Below are 19,340 nucleotides of genomic sequence, written 5' to 3' on the forward strand. Positions count from 1 at the left end.
CAAGTAGAAAAGCTTTTCTGCAACTCTGTTATTCACATCACACATGGTGCTATGGCCGCTGCAAAGGCAGACAGTCTGACCTTGGGGATAAGGTGTTTGAAACTGGCTAATGAGGCATGCCATAAGCACTGGGAAAAAAAAAGGTGAATGCAGCAACCCCCAAAGAATTGAAATTAATATCCACAGCAGCATAGCATAGGAGACCGAGTCATCCTCACAGGGTCAAAGTAGACCTTGACGTTTGTCTCGCAATTACGCTTAGACTTGGCGTATGTTTAGAGCTCTATACAGATGTTTGAATAGGGCAAATGAATGGATGTTAGAATTTACAGATTCATTCCTTAAATTTTGTCAGTTTTTGGTCTTCTAATGAACATTTTCAGAGGGCTCTGGCTCTTCTGAGGTCAAATAAAGGAAAGGCTCAAGTAAACATAAACACTCCCGTGGCCCTTTTCCTCTGGTCATTAGCCCCATCCTCTTCCTTTCTAAGGAAAGACGTTCCATCAAGATGGTGTGAGTCTAGTTGAAGGCAAGCTTCTACCCTAAGATCATTTGATTGATCAATTGATCAGTTGACCAATAGACACAACTTCAGTTTATTCATATTTAATAAGCTCTTCATTATCCACTCTGCTTGGGGGAAGGGGATATTTATAGCTAGTCAAGTATTCTAGTTAATAAAGAGTTGACACAGGAGGATTCTCATCTTACAAGAAATTGAATTGTGGTGATACGCACTTGAACATGGAGACGAGGATGATCATCACTGATTATGCAGAAGTCTCTGGAGTCTCCACGGTGGTGGGGCAGCAGCCTCGTTTATCATGGCACTGTGGAATCCGGCCTGTGTTGGTAACGCGTTTCTCCCTGCTATTTCCAAATTTCCAGCTATTTACCAAATGGAGAGAGAGATCGAGAGTGTGTGTGTGTGTGTGTTTATAGTCAGCCTTGTTCTAGAAAAGATTTAAGATGGAGGGGGTATAATGATTGTTTGACCAGCCTGCAGACTTAATTGTTGTTCCTTTCAGAAAGATCTCCAACACTTGGCTCAGCACCGGCTGGTTCACAATGACGATTGCCCTGGAGCTCTGTGACAGGATCAATGTTTATGGCATGGTGCCCCCAGACTTCTGCAGGTAAGGTTTACTCTGCGAGTGTAATTCATCAGCAGTGTTGCACAGTGTTTATAAATATCCGATTCCAGATATGAACCATGAAACATGTCTTACTGTCTTCTCGAAGCAATTAATTAACATGTCCCACATCCTGGTTCTAGAAACAACAAACAGCATTTAATTATGTGGTATAAAATATTGAAAGTTTTTGTTTGTACTGCTGGATAATTAATCCATCTTATGGGCTTCATTTATCCTCTGAATATTTATCAACCAAAAGTAATGCAATAATTGGCATAATATTAATGATGAACAAGCATTAAGAAATATTAGTTTTAGTCTCATTTGAAAGGAATGTGGTAATTTTTAATGAATTAAAGAGAGTAAACTTCTTTGACGGGAAGGCCTGTTTTCTAAAATTAAAATATCCCTCTGAGTCTCTTTCCCTTTCCACATCAGTAGCCTCGGTTTGTGCTTCTAAGACCAAAAGCACAGACGTAATTATTTTGATGTATCGCTTTAAAGGGAACGTACATACATCTCTGTTGCTGTCTTAGGTTACCTCCCGGACACGTGCCCAGGCAGAGTCTGATGTGCACTAACAGATGCACTGAGAAACGTTCAGGGCCCGATTTGCGGAAGCCCAGTTGGAAACTCACCTTTCATTTAAAGTAGAGATGCCAATAAGTTCAGAAAATTTCCTAGTTTTCAGGAACGCCTGCTGACTGTACATGGCCTCGGTCCTGATCTTCACATGGTGAACCCTGGGGTGGTTTTAAGCTTGCTTATGCCTTCACATGTTTTAAACCTAGCAACTTCTCAAAGGCTATGGGCCTTGAGGCAAACCTGAAATGTGGAGATTTGGTGCAAGGACGGTGCCATTATCACTTTGCGCCTTTTCTCCCACCCTCCTTAAAACAGAGACAGCGCAGCCGCAGTGCTAGTTTACAGGTAAGAGTCAGGTCACAGGCGGGAGGGGACGGTGTGGCACTGCCTGGCCTCACGCATCCTCAGGGAAGACACAATGTAGTGAGGGAAGGCTGGAGAGTCTGGAGCAAACCACACAGGTGCCAAGCAAGTATGAGCCTCGAACACGTTGCTCAGGCTCTCTGTGTCTCAGCTTCTTCGCCATTAGAAGTGGCTGTGATGATAATAATAGACTTTCTGCCTCAGAGAGTTGTAGGTGGATTAAATAAGCGAATACATGGAAAGTGCTTGGAACAGCGCCTGGTACGTGGCAAGAGCGAGCTTGGATCCTCACTCGGTTCGTCATCACTTACGGCACTGGCTTGTCTCCCCACTTAACAGCCTACGTGCAGAAAGTCGGTAGGATGGTGTGAAAAGGCAAACTGTCCCCTCAAACCAACTGGCTAACAAAGGCGGTGGCAGCAGCACCTATGGGCGCGCAAAGAGCCATCAAAGCTGCTGGTTAGCCGGCAGGTATAATTATGCAACGTTGCCATTAGGACACCAGGAGGGAGGAGCATCAACAAATTGAAATGTTAATGATTTAAAGTGTTCAAGGAAATATTCCATTTATTATGGAAAACAAATGAAAGGCACGTTAACCTGTCATTTCTTTTACTCAGAGTTAGTTCAGCGTGACTTCCCACACGTGGGATGGGAACAATTTACGAACTGACACTAGCAAGTCGGGATACCACTGTCCCTGCAACATGCGTTGCCCCCCACTCTGAACTTCTGTTCCTCGGACATCATGCCGCAGGTTTGCTAGTTGTTCTCACAAGGTGCTTTCAGCAAGAACTCTTCCACCCAGCATCCTGTCAGAGAAAAGAAGCGTGCTGTGTGCTGTCGGGTGCGGAGGGTTAGGCTGGACACAGCATCCTGTACGGTTGTGACGCCTGTTTAGGGAGGATAAGAAGGGAGCAGCCGGGAGCAGCACAGACTGATTCCCAAATTCCTTTCATCTTTATGTGCAGGACACGTGGGCTGAACCACCAGGTGCTCAGTTCCCAACTGGTGACCTTGAGCCTTGCTGTCCTCATCTGCAAAATGGGCACAAGAAAATGATAATAAAAGCAAACATGTGATGGTGAGGGTTATATGAGATCATGGATGTAGAGTGTGTGACACCATGCCCAGCACATAGTTAGTGCTCAGGAAAGATTATTAATATCATTAGTATTACTAATATATTTATTTATTTATACTAATATATTATACTGTAAGATCTATAAAATAATTATTAATATTATCCTAAGACCTGAGAGTTGCCCTGAGAGGTACCAAGAATTTGGGAGGGGAGGGGGGTTCAAAGACTAGGACACAACTCTTGCCTCCTTGAGGCTCATGCTAGATCGGTATACCCAGATGGAAATATAATAAACACAGCAAAGCCAGTTGGAGTCAAATGACTCTTGCAAACAGTGTCTGCTACCAGAGAATGAAAAAGCAACTCGTAAATTAGCCCTGCTGCTGGTCTGAACATTTCCCCTTTTGCCTTAATTTTGAAAGAAGCTAAGAACACAGTGGGCCAGCTGGTATGTGTGTCATGAGCTCTAGAACTTACAGAGGTAAGACGTCACCAAGGTAAGATGTCACCAGGGCCAGAAGTGGTAGGGAAGTTTTGTGAGATGACTGACCTCAAGCTGGCTGAGTGCACCTGAATATAAACTCCTCGAAGGCAGAGATTCATGTCCGTGGGTTGCTGTTGGAGCCGTGGTGCGCAGGACAGTAGGTATTTATTGTCCTGGCTTATGGTGGATGCACCATACGTATCGAGTGAACAAATGGCCCTGTCCTTGACTCTCTCTGGTACTGCAGTAAAAGCGTGTTTGTGTGACTGAAAACAAGCCATTTCTGCCTCTCAGAAGCTGTGCAACCTTGAGAAAGTTACTCAACCTCACTGAACCTTTGTTACCTTGGGCAAGTTGCTTAATGACTATCTCAGAAGCCTTAATTTCCATATGTGGGCGAGGATGAGGGCATTAGTACTTACCTCCAGGGTTTACATGATAATTCCATGAGACAATAGATGAGGAATGCTCGGCACAGCTCTGGCGTGTGTTAAGCATGTGTGAATTTACCAGGTGAAGGGACTCACTGATCCACACGCGTGGATACCCATTAGGGCTTTTTAAGGGGACGCCCAATGAGTACTGATGAATGGTCTCCTCTATGAATCCGGTCCCACTTTTCTTCACCATTGAGAATTGGCTTCCTGTGGCCTCCAGCTCTTTGCAGGACATCACTTGGGGCCAGATTTCAGCAAACAAAAGGAGAGCCAGCTGCTCATTTGGGATAAATTAACCCTTTCAGACTTTGAGATACAACTAGTACTCTCCAAAGAATTCATTTACTAAATAAATCAGAGACTTTGATTCATTCAGCTAACCTGTGTTGTTTGGCACTCGGGGACATAATCAACAACGAATGAGATGGGGTTTCTGCCTTCAGTCTCCTGAGTGTCACTTGGACAGGATTCAGTCATAGGGGACAGAAGGTTCACAAGGTGCCTGCGGGAGAAAACATTCACTCTCTGCCTGTCAGTGTCTGACGCTCAGGGCTTTATTGAAACACCCAGCTTCGGCTTTCTACTGACCCTCTCCGGTGGGACAAGGGCAAGGAGCCGAGAGAAGAAAGCATTGGTCCCTCCGGCCCCACTTCATCAAGAGCAGATCATCCTCTCTGTGTTACATATTTACGGGCTCTCATACAACAAAGGGTCCCATGGCACGTAAGAACCTTGACAGCCCTGATGACCTCTGGTCTAAGACACAGTCACACTGCTTTCCAACCTAATCAAACTCACACACTTTTAAGGAGAATCTGATTGCCAGGGAAACCAAGGCACAGAAAGATCAGGCCCTGGACCACTTCTGCCGTCATGTCCACTGGCTTAGTGTGGCTGTGACCCAGGGGGAATGTCGGCTGCTGTGTGCATGAGCTGAGGGAGGGGACAGAATAGGACAGGGACAGCTGAGCAATCCGTGACTGCCTGATTCCCAAGAAGTGTGGGTAGGTTCACCCCCACCAGCCCGGAGCTGTCATTTCCCATCCAGCTCTCCTCGAGGCCTGGCCTTCTCGTCCCTCCCACCCAAAGGAGGGACTTACTTCCGGGAGTCATTCATTGGCAAGCAAACTTCCAGTGGCCTCTAAACTATTAAGCACACGGACTCGTTAGGAAGAATGATAGCTTCACCTTCGTACATAAAACCACAGATGGAAGCAGTGGCTGTCTGAAGGGCCACGATGGCAGATGAGGGACACGTTGTTCAAAACCCTGTGGACTCCGACACTGATTAAAAGTCCTGTGCCTGGTGGGCAGCCTTTCCCTCTTCCGTTTGGTACTGAAGCAAGCCTAATGACCACTCTCTCCAACTCTGGTCTTTCTCTTTCCTCTCCAAACACCACTGTGCTGCTGGAGAAACCACACATCTCCCTCTGTCACCTAAACCCCTCAGCAGGTCCCCGAAGCTTTTAGAACAGAGTTCACAGTCCCCAGTTCAGCACACAAACCCCCAGCACCTGGCACCCACAGCCACTTTCGCCTCATCTCTTCCACTCCCCCAGGTTCATTTTAGCCCCACTGAGGAACTTATAAAGGAAGTAAAGGAAGTCACCCCGCAGACCCCCGTCCCTTTGCCCTCATCTCGGGATGTCCGTGCCCTCCTTCTTAATTTGGCTGATGACTGCTTGTTCTTCACCATAACGTGAAAGGCTGATATGTTTCCTGCACATACCGCCTGCTGGTCCTGTGCTTGGTAGGAGTCCATGTGCCATTTCACTGGACCTTTATGATGACCCCAGGAAGGAAACACTATTATCATCATTTTACATACGAAGCTTGAAGACAGGAAACTGCTGGCCAAAGTCGTACAGCAGGCAAGTGATGGAGCTGGGATTTGCCAGGTCTCCAGGGCTGAAGAGCCAAAACCCTTAACCCCTCCCTCCACTGCTTCAGACGCGGCAGGTCCTCGTCCTACAAGCGTTCCCTGACCTCCTGTCTGAGTCAGACCCCACCCGGGCCCCTCCTGGGCTCTCTTCCACCTCCCTCTCCACCTCACCTCGCTGAGTAACGTGTAACCTCCTTACGAGAGGGGGTCCAGTCTCCAGCCACATTTGGATCTCTGGCACTTGCCATTGTGTCTGGCACATAGTGTGTATTCAGTATTGATTTAACTCAATAAATAAAGACCTTCCTTTCCTTGGAGGTTTTTAAGAGACTGATTCAATATTTACTGCAAGACCAAAAGTGCCAGGTGAGTGAAGGGTGTAATTCACAAATGGCAAACTCAGATTCCAAGCGTCATGGTGGCCACCTGGTTCATTCTCAGGCCAAGACCAGCAGTTGGGTCCTCAGAGGGGACTCAGGCTTGAAGCATCAGTCTGCATCCTGCCTCTGTCCCTGGACTCCAGGCTCATCAGTGTGCAGAAAGCTGGAGAAAATTAATGTCATGTCACACTGGAGACAACCTCTAAATATATTATTATGTGGACGTAGACCCTTAAATCATGCCATATCCGTATAGAAACCAAATCCATTCTCCCTAGGTGGACTATAAATTGTCATGAAAAAGCTCTGTTATCATTGCTTTCCAAACTAAGTTATGGTGAGTATTTTTAATCTCATTTTCCACTGTAAATTATTTGTGATAATAATGGACCAAGCATTTCAATTCTATCTAATAATCTCATTTCTGGTCGTACTTAACACATTACCAAGTTTACAACTCTCTGTTCCCCATCATTTCTTGAGTATTAATTAGCAGAGTAATGACTCAGAGTGATCACTGTCATGGAACTAGATTAATACCTCATCCATAATGTGAAGGACATCTCAAAGGTATCGTGAATTCCAGAGAGTTGATTCTGCTAGAGTTATTATCTAGTGAACGTTCATCAAGCTGCCAGCCGCAACAGGGGAAGTTCCTACTTGGTGGCAGTCCACCGTGTAGAATCAGATACTTGCAGAGGACAGGCATGGAATGGAATGCAGCCACGTGGTCTGCATTTTATGAAGTGAACTTAAAATATATTGTTGTTTTTTTCATAGATGTCTACCTTTGCCATGACTATAAACTGGCCAGTCACTGGGTGTTTTCGTCACCTTCCTCTCTCCCGTGGGTACGCCTGATCTGTTACGGGATGTGATGGCACCCCCTGAGGTGCCTGAGTGGCTGGGGGTGGCTGTGGGGTTCACGTGGCCCCCCCGGGCTCTCTGCCCCGGGGACGGTGTGGACAGGATGGCTGCCGGCTCTTGGTGCTCCTTGTGCCCAGAAACACAAGTATTATTCCACTGGCTTCCAAGGTGGGCCGTGGCTCTCCATCCATAAGAGGCTGAACAGACAAGAAATGTGAGCAGCAGAATAAAGGTGCCTCAGCCGGCCCCACGGGCTGCAGCAGAGGTGTATGAAGGCCCATTGGGGGAATATTTTTTTCTGCCTGCTCCACGGTGTCCCCTAGGCCCCCATGCAAGTTGATTTCTGCCACCTAGAGTTGTGACAGCTATCGACTCAACTCTTTTCCTCAAACATTTCCCAACTCCCTGCTGCACGGTACTGTATCCAGTGCCAAGGAGACACGTGTCTTTGCAGAGGGTATCTGAGAGCTCTGAAGAGAGGCAGAAGCACCATTCTTTCCTCGGGACCTTTGTAGCCTCATAGTCAGTCCAGCCCAAACCCAGCCTAGCTGGTACCCAGAAATGGAAGAAGTCCGCCCTTGCTTGTTGATGTATGAGACTTCTTTCCAGTTGCACAGCTCAGCTGTAGAAGATTTAAAAATGGCACGTGACAAACGCCTGCTGCCGTTAGTATCAGCAGGTAAAACTGCCAGCGAGCGAGAGGCCTCAGCTTCACACCCCGACCCGCTGGCCCGGGGTCCACCGTGCCATAGGCACCTGTGTAGGTGGTGCTGGGGAGACTGAGCAAGGACAGCGTTGCTCCCAACCGTGTGCTGAACCTGGGGGTTCAGTGGAACCTGGGGCACCATGAGTGCAGACACCCACCTGGTGGGACAGCAGTTTTTCCAAAACACAGAGCCTCACTTTTAAGAGTACAGCTGTGGTCCAACTCTGGGCCCTGAAATTTCTTCAGGTTCTTTGCGCATGAGTTTTCTCATTTGTAAAACGGTGGTAGTAACAGTACCTCTCTCACTGGGGCAATGTGAGGGCTAAACAAGTCCGTCTATGTGGAGTGCTAAGCACTGTGTTTGGGGCTGAAAGGGGCAAGGCTAGCCGCTTGGACGGCCGACGAGTGAGGCCATGTGCTTAAAGCCAGGCACTCGACTCTCTCCCCGGGTGCCGGCTGCTCACCCGCCACAGAGCAGTGGTACTTACCTTAAACACCTGATGGAGAGTGAAGGCGATAATATGAGCCAAGTGCTGAGGTTAGCGGGTGCTTAGCTAAATCAGCCATCTCAAACCTGGCTGCATATTAGCATCTCCTAAGGAACTTTTTAACATTATTATGTTTTTTAAAATTTTGTTTTGAAAAAGTTTAAAACAATAGAAAAAGTTGCAAAAGTAGCACAGAGAGTTCCTACACCCTTCACCTAGCTTCCCTTCATGTTAACATTTTGCATAATTAGGGTCCAGTTATCAAACTAAGAAATTAACACAGGTACAATACTCTTAACTGAACTGCAGAACTTACTCAGATTTCACCATTTTTCCTCCTGATGTTCTGTGTCTCCTCCAGGACCCAATCCCTTTCTCCTTGACTTGTCATGTCTCCTTAGTCTCCTCCAGGCTGTGACCGTTTCTGTCTTTCCTGATCTTTTGTGACTCTGACGCTTCTGAAGAATTCTGGTCATTATTGTAGGATGCCCATCACTCTGGATTTGTGTGATGTGTTCTCATTATTAGATTGCAGTGATGCATTATACTGAGAAGGATACTACAGAAGCAGAGACATCTCCTCTCGAGAAGTACACGGTGTCAGAATGTCTTATTACTGGCCGTGGTAACCTTGATCACTTGGTTAAGGTGGTGTCTGCTGGGTTTACTCATTGTAAAGGGTTACTGTTTCTCCCTTTGTCATTAATAAATATCTGGGATTAATAACTTTATGCAAATAGCCTATTTCTCCTTATCTCTTTCTCTGCTCATATTCCATTCATTGGTGTATCTTTCCTGCCACAATTACTTCATTGTTCCAATGGTGATTTTCTCCTCCCTCATTCTTTCCAGATTTATTCATTGGAATTATTCTGTAAGGAAATGCTGTTTCTTCCCCCTTTTTATTTATTTATTCAGTAATTTACTGAAGTCATCATGGGCTCGTGGATATTTATTTTATTTTATGGGCTTTTTAATCCAATACTGCCATTATTTCTTTTGATACTCAAACTTAAGGCACTTTTTAAAATTCCTATGCCTGTGACCCTCTCCAAAACAATTAAACCAGACTCTGTGGAGGTGGAACACAGGCAATGGTATTTCTTTGAATCTCCTCCTGTGCACTGAATGTTAGTTCTTTCATTCTCCCCACCTGCTTTCTCTATAAAGAAAAAAAAACAAAAAACAAAAAAAGAAAACCTTCTTCGCACTATTCTGCAGGGTTTGCTTCTGCACTGGCCCCTGGAGAGCTGATGACAGGCTGCAGCCGCTTGGGGAAGTGGCTCTATGATTACCATGCCCCCTTTCACCCCCACACCTCACTCCCTGAGCGTCCCCTGGCCCAAAATAGCAACTTGGGTGCCAGAATCCTCCCTTTCACACCAGGGAGGATTTTTCACACCAAAATTCCGCTGACTTTTATTGTTGTTTTCATTTGGCTCAGGATGGGGAAGAAAAAGCCTTGGCAGCCTTTAAAGAAAGTCAGGCTTGAGAAAAGACCTAAGGAATTGTCACCTTAAGTTTTCTGAAGGAAGGGCTTTCTGAACAGCTCTGAGGACGACAGCTGCCCGCAGGCCGACAACCAGGAGGGCTGTGCCCGCAGCTGCTTCGGCTCTGCCTTCTTAAGTTCCACCAAGCGCTTTTCTGCCATTTGGACAAAGTTTTAAAGTGTGGAAACAGCGCCCACTGATTTGGACACCTTTGAAACCACAATAACCAACTATGTAAATTTAATTATCCTTTTCGGAGATCAGTGTGGAGCCAGATATATTTTCCTTCAAGGAGATGGCCTTCCTGAATAAGGAAATTGATCCTGTAGCGTCCTTTAGCCAGTTTCCAGTTTCCCCCTATTCCTAGGTGCCAAATCAATCTCATGATATTTTTAGAAACCTAATTGTTTCTTTAGTCAAATTGATGCCAACAATATGTCTAAATCTTGGATGAATCAGATTTAAAACCTGATCTGTACTGGAATAAAAGCTTAACCCAAGTCTGCCATGGCAACATGAATTTAGTGTGCTCCCCCAGTGACACCATATGAATCTGGGAAGATTTGTCTCACAAATTTCTATTTCTTTTTGTTTATTATTATTTTCTTCATATTAATACATTCCAACTTGAATTTCTCCTACCATACACATTCTGTACTGAAAACACCTTCAATTAAAATTTTAAGGGGATTCCAATTTCTAGGGTAGGTAAGGAAGTGAACTCTATAGTAACTCGATAGGACAGGGTCTGATGTTTCACTGTGGAACATTGAGATACTTCCGAGACAGGCATAACAGAGAGGCAAAGTATTCACTCAGCACAGCATCCAGCCCAGGACGAGGGATGTTTAAATGCTGCATGACAAAAATAAATCTCTCTTGCCGGAAGAACTTTAACCCCAGAGGAGAGGAAGCTCGAAGGTTTATCGTTGTCAGAGCCACAAACTCAACACCCCTCTTGATAAAAGACTTCGATCCCTGACCCCAGTAAAGTTGCTACTCTGAAAGCCATCTGTGTATTGATCTCCTCCGAAGAAAACGAATAGGTATCCAGCAGGATGAGCCTCTCTGGGAAACCAAGTTACTGTACTTAGAATAGAGCCCAAGTTCCAGAGGGGGACCCCAGGGCATCAGGCACTGGGAGGTGGTTTGCAGGAAGCTGGGACGCCTGGACCTTTTAAGAGAAGAGCTAAGAAGAGACCAACAAGAGCTTAGATTCTGCAACAAGGCCAGTTGGTGAGTGTAGTTCAAGAGAGGAAGGTTTACCTGCTGGGATGGTGTGACTACTCTTATTATTTAGGCTTCAAGACGGAAGAGATGGGGTGGACTGGCCTAGAACGGAAACCGGTCTGAGACCAGGGCTCTTTGGGGGTTAGATATTTTAGTAACCCCACATCAGCACACCCAGCTACCCCCACACGTTAATCGTGTTCACACTACCTTGAAGAAATGAGCCAGTGTTTTTCCTTGGAGGTAGAGACAGGGATATAAAGACAGAAAAATGCTGGGACTGTCAGGCTACACAATAGAGACTGAAGATCTGAAATTTCTCGATATAGAGACTCTAGACTTGAGTACATCATCCACCTAAAGCAACAAGTGAGAGCGGTGGCATCCTGCCTGCTGTCTTTCTCCCATGGAATCAAACTTGGATTGTCAGCTTTCCACACTTGGATGAGAAATTGTCCGCAGAGGCTGGTTGTTGAGCTGCTAACTCCATGTAAATATATTTATAAATTATATTTCTTTCAACAAACAAACATTCAAAAAATATTTATTGAGCACCTGCTAGGAACAAGACAAAAGATCTGCTCTTTTGTAAGCAAAGAAGCAAGAACAGGAGTTTCAGAGAATGATTAATGCCATCAAGAAAGTAAATTCAGAGATGGAGTGGAGGCGTAGGTGTCAGGTAAGGCCTCGGTGAGGAGGATACATTTGAGTTGAACCCCAGCAGCAGAAGTGAGCTGGAGGGAGAATGTCCAGTCCAGTGACCACCCTTAAGAGCAGAGGCCTCAGGGTCGGGACCAGCTTGGTGGTGTTGATCACCAGAGAGGCCAGTAAGGTGAGGGCAGAGGGACCAAATCTGGGTGGGTTAGAAGAAGCTCTAGAGGGAAGCCAGATCACAGAACACCCTGCCAGCCATGCTCTTAGTATAAATGGAAGCCCCTGGGGGATTTGGGGTGAAGTTGGGGTGGGGAAGGAGAATGATTTGTTTTTATTTCATAAATATCTTCCTAACTATTTGTGCTAAATAGATTGTAGGGGGCAAGAGTGGAAGTCAGAACTAGCATTGGTCTTAGCACTGTGTAGTTTCTAAATCCCAAAAACCTGAATGTCCTACAGCATACTTTTTTTTTTTTTGCTCTTCATTTATGAAGTTTAACAAATCATGATAGTCAAATAGTAAGAGGGATTTTTAAATGTATATTTTAAATCCACTATTTCCTGAATTTTTTATTTGATCAGCATGTAAAAATCCTCTCCCCTCTTACATTCTATGTCTAAACTACTGCAGAATAACAGCTTGTTAAAATCCAATGACTCTCAGATCACTTAGTCCCAGACCCTTATTTTTTTTTAAATCTGATTGTTTAATAATGTTGGTCACTGAGTTTATTTCATGTCAGAACCTCTCCACTCACACATTGCCTAAACATCAGAAAAATCATTAGTTGAAATTCATTTAATTTGAAAATATGGTTTGTGTTTACCAGCTTGTTAAAGATAACATCTTACTGCAATCAGTCAAAGGAATTCTTTTTTTTTTTTTTTGGCTTTAACCAGTTATCTCATTTTCCTCCTACAGGGATCCCAGTCACCCTTCAGTTCCGTATCATTATTACGAGCCTTTTGGACCTGATGAATGTACAATGTACCTCTCCCATGAGCGAGGGCAGAAGGGCAGTCATCACCGATTTATCACAGAGAAACGAGTCTTTAAGAACTGGGCACGGACATTCAATATTCACTTCTTTCAACCAGACTGGAAACCAGAATCACTGGGTATAAATCATCCTGAGAATAAACCTGTATTCTGAGGAATGTGTGTGGCCAGACCACAATCCCAAGTACCCACTGTACTCAGACATCCAGCCACTGAACTTCTTGAACCAGACGCGAAAGAGGAACAGAAATGGTGGCAGGGACAGTGTCACTCCTCAGGAAGTACCATGTTCAGACGCCTGTGAGGTGTGACTGCAAATCAGTGCAGCTGGCTCGTGAGGGAAAATTCCAGAATCAGTACATCTCAAGGAGTGTTATCCCTTTCAAAGGGGGTTAGCTTAGGGGCTGAACACTCCTGTCAGTGATGCTGCCATGGCTAAAACACTTGGGATCTCTTTAAGTATTGCCTTCGGAACTGAAACGTGCAACTCAACAGTATTAGTTGCATTCCTTTATAGAAATACCACGTCAAAAGGCATTTTTCTATCATGTTGTATCCTAACCCAAACTATAACCTTCATCATCTGTCGGACTCTGTATGTGTGATTTGTAAAACGTAGCCTGGAAGTATGGACATGATGTCTGAAGAGTGCATCTTCCCTGACTTTCGTAAAGCAAATGCCCAATATTTATTTATCGAGAGTTTTTTAGTGCGCTCTAGGCCAGTATTTTTGTAGATTATGACTGTGTGGTAATTTATCCTTCCTAACTCTCTAATCCAGAATGATGGTTGGCAAAGGCCTGGGACTGGTAGATGAGTTGCCGCATTCACGGTGCTCATTGTTGGCATGCAATGGTATTTGACTTGGAAATGTTGCATTGCATTCTTTGAACCCTCAGGCTTCAAGAACAGCTATGCCATTTTCCAACGTGCAGAAATGCTCCAAATGACAAAACTGAAAACCAAAAAATGTGCCACTTCAACAAAAAAAGATACCACCAAGAGAAACTTAAAAGTAGTTTCTTTAGTAATGATTGATGTCGGTCACTTCACTTAAGCCCCAGTTTCCCCTTCCACAGAGTGATGTCCCAGTACCGGATGACCTCTTAAGTTTCATTTCAAATCTGAAATCCTCTCAACGAGCCTCTTGTTGACCCAGGTAAGGACTTCACCCTTGGAATGATGGGGCTCCCACGGCAGCAGGAGCCTTATTTTAGGGGGCCTTTTATACCCTCTACTACCTATCTCCCTCTTGCAGTTAAAAACATACCTCCTCCCTGGTCCCCCTTGGCGAAAATCCATTTCCTCCTTGTCTGGTGCTTCATGCGTCAAAGAGGAAAGAGGGAGAGAGAACTTTCATGCTATTCCCTGGCTACGAGAGCAAGGAACTGCCCTTCTGTGAGTCTGTGAGAAGAGGATACAAGGAGATTCCCTATCATGTGACTCACTGACCCTATGAACTATCCCGATTCACTCGCTGCAAATCTGATGTCATATTCACTGCCGTTTCCTGGTCTGCAGGAGTGTAAAGGACTTATTTTATTCAGAGCCAAGATCAGCTAGTGGAAAGATTATTACGCAAGTAATAATGTTCAAAAAATAGCTTTTTAAAGTATATACCAGTGTTTTCCTTACACGTGGCTTAGGGGGCATTCATTTCTCTAATGCCAAATCTGAAGGCACCAGCAAATATGATGGATGGAGACTGACGTTATTTTACAAGACGTGACCTGGTTTGTGATTAAAGAAGTTTCTTCACATTACCACTTCTTTTCCCTTTCCTTCATTAGTACTAAGATTCCAGTCTCTTGCACCAACTGGTACTGTTAATTATATATAGTAACTTGTCGAGGCGCAAACACAGTCCAGGTATTTATACAGTAAAGATAAAGTCGGTATTGTTGTGATGTGGCTTGAACTGTTAAAAGCCAGTACGACTGAAATGTCTGTCCAAAACATATGGGGATGTGTTCTTTAAATTTTCTTGTTGTTTTTAAAGAGACAATAGAATTTTATTCCAGCACAATCTCTTCTACAGCATGAACTCTGAGCAAACAATACTTTATGAACTTTCGAGAAAGCATTAAGAATTTTACATAAATGACTCATAGGCCACCTTTCCCATCACTGGAAGAGATTACATTGTCCAGATGTAAGTAGCTCCTTTAACAAGTTTTATTTTTCTAGAAATTTAGAAAGGCATACTTGGGACATGCAAAGATGTAGCTCTATTACCTAATCCAATAATATCTCAAATATCTGTGTTGTCTTCAGGTTTTAGGGTTTTTGTAAAAACAAAAGCTTTGTTTTGTCTTCTAAGACCACACGATAGCTGCATCTTTTTTTGTAACTTCTCCCTCTCAAAGACTCAAAAGAGTGTAAAGCAAAGGGTTTCCTGATATTCCTGGCTTCACTGGGAAATATTTTAAAGCTGCATATGGCTAGGATGTGTGAGTATGTGAGTTTATATTTTTTTTTAAATATGGCGTAAATATGTAAGAAACTATTGCTTGGGCAGTGGTTTTATCACAGCGTTTAAAGAAAATAACCTAGAATTCTAATAGCTTGTGCTGCTGGACCCGGTTGTGGGCAATTGAATTCTTCTCTTGCCACTACCATTTCATGACTTTCAGTCTTGACATCATTCAACACCATTAAAATCAACTCTTGATATAAAAGATGACTACAAAACCATGTTTACAGACCTCAGTGATTTCAGCATCCAGTTGTGTTGAAGCCTGAGTCGTACTCGTTATGTTACGTACCTTTCCCTCTCTCGCCAGCTGTGTCATCGGCTTCCCCCTCACTCTTAAGACCACGGTGATACAAAAAATGGCTGGCGCATCATGGTGTCTGCTATTTCAACACAGGAACATTTGGCAGAGGCCATTACAGCAGATAGCCATTATGGGCAAAGATACAGGAATGCACAAACAAAATCAATCACTTCAAATGGCCCATAAAAAGAGGAATCTTACATTTAATATTCTACAGTAAATATTCACCCAAGAAAGCGTACATTAAAAGAACATTAGGAGGTAAATATTCAGTGTGCTGCGTGGGGACTCCGCTGTGTGATTTGCATTACGGTTAATGGGTGTTTGGTGACTAAGTCCCTGTGCCTCACTAACCCTGGTATGTGCTCCTAAGGGCTAAACAGAAAACCAGAGTGATTCAGGAACTTCCAGAGTCCCAAGTTTGCAGAGTTAGAGCTTTTCTGCAACCAATAAATGAAAGCAAAACACAAAATAGATTGCACCTGAAAGAGAGGTTTCTGTGTGGTCCCTTGGAATCCTTGGGGGACTGCCGGAGATGTGTATCAGATTCCAAAGAAGACCTCTCAAGGCAGACTACCTTTGTTTTCTGAAATGCTCTCCATTCCTGATCTATTTGAATTACATTAAAATGGAAGGATATGACCTCATTTTAAAATAAAAATTCACCTCAAAAATTAAATTTATTGATTTAGAAGGGAAAGGCATAAGTGGAAGGAGAATGTTGAAATTCTAGTAGGAATGAGAGCGTTATTTAAATACACGTGCACTTATTTAATTGGCCCAAATATTTGCCCTTATGCAGGAGTGACCTCAGTTCAGAAATGCACCCTGGATTCCACTGGCGCGATGATTCAGATTGTTAAACAGACCTTCTCTGAGAGAAGGGTCTGTGTCCCCATTCCTGCTCTACAGCGTCAGGAGGTGATGTCAACACCTCTGCATCTTCACTCCTGCCCCAACCATTTCTTCCACCCTCACTGCTTCTCTCTTAAACCCCATTCCATTTCTGCCATCATTCTTCCTGGTTGTCTTCTTGTGTCGACAGTGTGCTCTTAAACCAGCAGTCTTTGGGGGCTGTTAAGGTCTTCCTTACAGGTTTTTAAACTAGAGACCCACCCGGGGAACAGATTTGGGGTAGGTCCTGCCAGAGCGATGACCATAGTAGGTGGGAGGACTACACCGGGCTGCAGGACAAGGCACTTCAGAAGTGCCATCCTGGCGCCCCACCAGGTCTGGGGGAGGAGGGGAGGGGAGGAGTTCCGAGAGGCAGACTTTCAGTGCTAAACCCAGGACAGTGCCAGGAAGCCAGGGCAGTGGGTCACCCTAAAAAAGGCCACCTCAATGAGAACTATGAGCCTTCAGGGTAAATGTGAGCCAACTGCCTAGGTTCTCGCACCTGCCAGAAAGCACCTTGGAATGGAAAGAGGGCAGAGAGTGTCTACAAGGCTTAAAAATGACTAAGAGGAACCCCTTTATTCTAGCTCCCTCACCCCCACCTACTCAGGGTATTGAGCCACCACAGAAATGCAAAAAAAGGCTGCAATCCTGTTCGTGTCCACTCAGTATCCTAATAGTATATGCTACCTTGGATTGTCCTTCGTCCTTTTCTGTCTGTGTCTCGTTAGTCTAATTAGACTGTAAGCTCTTTGAGAGCAAGGACTGTTTCTCCCTTGTCTTTGTAGCCCCATGCCTAGCACAGTGCCTTGCACACAATAGGCGCTCAATAAATGTCTGTTGTTGATGATGACCTCTTACTGTCGGCGCATTGGATTGGTAATTAGTATATATTCTTCCATTTAAGAATTACAAGAGACAGAACAGGTATTGAAACAGTTTAACTTTAAGTGGGTTTTTATAAGCTCAGTCCTTAAATCTATAACATTTTTAATCAACAGAGCTGACCTAGATTTGGGTAAGGTAATTCATTGCTGAATTCATTAGGTTCGCCAATGCAGGCTGTTCGGAACACACAGGCAAAGTGAAGTTCAGCAAGCTTTGTGTTCTCGCTGTTAGTGAGCCGCTCTTACACAAATTAAATTTAATATTGACAAATGCTCCACCATCCACAGAAAGGACAAAGGCATCTTGGGCTCTGACTTCTGTGCTTCAACTTCAAAAAGAAAGCTAAAATGAGATGAGTGTAGCCTGCCTTGAATTTGACAGCTTACATAAGCTGCTGGGAATCCAACTGGTGGTTACTGAGGGTCTACAAAAATTAAGCATGTATTTGTCTTAAAAACAAAATAACCACCCCACCCTACCCCCAAAAAATACCTTTTGTTTCCGTGAAGCACATCTAAAATGATTTCATCTCTACCGGAGCATGAGGGGAAAGGAAAACTCTTGGCACACAGTGTCCTCGGGTGGAGCATCCCAGCCTCCGGAGTCAGCCCCTGGCCACCACCTGGTGTCCCATTTGCACCTGGTGACAGGAGACAGCTTCCATTGGGGGCCCCTACAGGATCCGTAACCATCACCTTCTCGAATATTCTAAATATTATATTTTTGTTGATTATATGTATTGCAAATACCTTCTTCCAATTTCTGGCTTGTCTTTTCTTTTTCCCTATGGTGTCTTTCAATGTAGTCATGTTTTCTATCTTTTCTGATATTAGGGCATTTTACGCCTTACTTAATATATCTTCCACTGCTCCTGATCAATAACTATTTTCCTATGTTTTATTCTTGAAAATTTCAAAGTTGTTGTCTTTCCTGTGATAGTCAAGGATTTATTTGTGTGTGTGTGTAAAGTGAGGTAGCAATTACTCTTGTTTGATATAAATACCAACTATCCCAGCACCATTTACTCAAGAATTGTTCCAGTGATCTGCAGTCAACTTTCCATTTACATGGGGATTTATTTCTGTTCTGCTTTCTGTTCCATTCTAACCAAATACCCCTGTAGAATACCATACAGTCTTAATTACTATAGCTTTAGAATAAGTCTTGATATCTTGTAGAACAGTCCCCCCCTCACTTTATTCTTCTTCCTGAAGGGATGTTGGCTTCTTCTTTTTTTAAGTCACCAATTTTTGCTAAGGTATTTTTATTCAATGCAGCACACAAATTATATATATTTGAAATGAAATGTTATGTATCTATACACCCATATAACCACTAATGAAATGTTATGTATCTATACACGCATATAACCACCACCAAGATCAGAGTTCGACACATTCCAGCAGCCCAGAAGGCTCACTCATGCATGCTCTTTTCCAGTCAATCTCCCTGTCAAGTGTAACCCCTTTCTTACTTCCATCAGTGTAGATTTATTTTGCATGTTTTTAAATTCCATATAAATAGAATTACATGGTATGTCCTTTTTTGTGTGTCTGGATTCTTTCAGTGAAAATTATGTAAGATCCATCCCTGTCCATGCATATAGCAGTACTTTTCATTGTCGTATGGTATTACTTTGCATTAGAAACACTAATTTTAATGTTGGTATATATAGCACATCTTCTTTATCCACTCTTTTTATTGATGACAATTAGGATTTTTCCATGTCTTGGCTATTATAAACTGCTGATAGTGCTGCTAAGAACATTGCAGTGTGTATATATCTTTTCAAATCAGTGTTTTAATTTTCTTCAGATATATACCCAGAAGTGGAATTGCTGGTTCATATGGTAATTCTATTCTTAAAAATTTCTTGAGAAACCTCCATACGGTTTTCCATAGAGGCTGCACCAATTCACTTCCCCACCAGCAGTGTGCTAAGGTTCTCTTTTCTCCACACCCTCGCCAACCCTTGTTATTTCTTGCATTTTTGTT

At 43.9% G+C, this 19,340-nt stretch overlaps 1 protein-coding gene across 2 annotated transcripts in view; it reads left to right on the forward strand.

Annotated features, from left to right (window-relative positions):
• Positions 1-14,552, forward strand: part of ST6GALNAC5 (ST6 N-acetylgalactosaminide alpha-2,6-sialyltransferase 5) — a 142,986-nt gene extending 128,434 nt beyond the window's left edge. Inside the window, exons 4-5 of one of the 2 annotated variants that reach the window (XR_004325178.1) lie at positions 1,033-1,136; positions 12,709-12,820. Coding sequence is in view for 1 of the 2 variants with exons in the window: in XM_032494612.1 (XP_032350503.1) it covers positions 1,029-1,136; positions 12,709-12,940 (340 nt within the window). In the remaining variant the exon portion in view is untranslated. Of the gene's footprint in view, positions 1-1,028; positions 1,137-12,708 lie in introns of both variants that reach the window. The other variant, XM_032494612.1, reaches the window with a different exon arrangement.
• Positions 14,553-19,340: the final 4,788 nt, after the last annotated feature.

The sequence above is a fragment of the Camelus ferus genome, chromosome 13, assembly GCF_009834535.1.
Source record: "Camelus ferus isolate YT-003-E chromosome 13, BCGSAC_Cfer_1.0, whole genome shotgun sequence".
NCBI lineage: Eukaryota > Metazoa > Chordata > Mammalia > Artiodactyla > Camelidae > Camelus > Camelus ferus.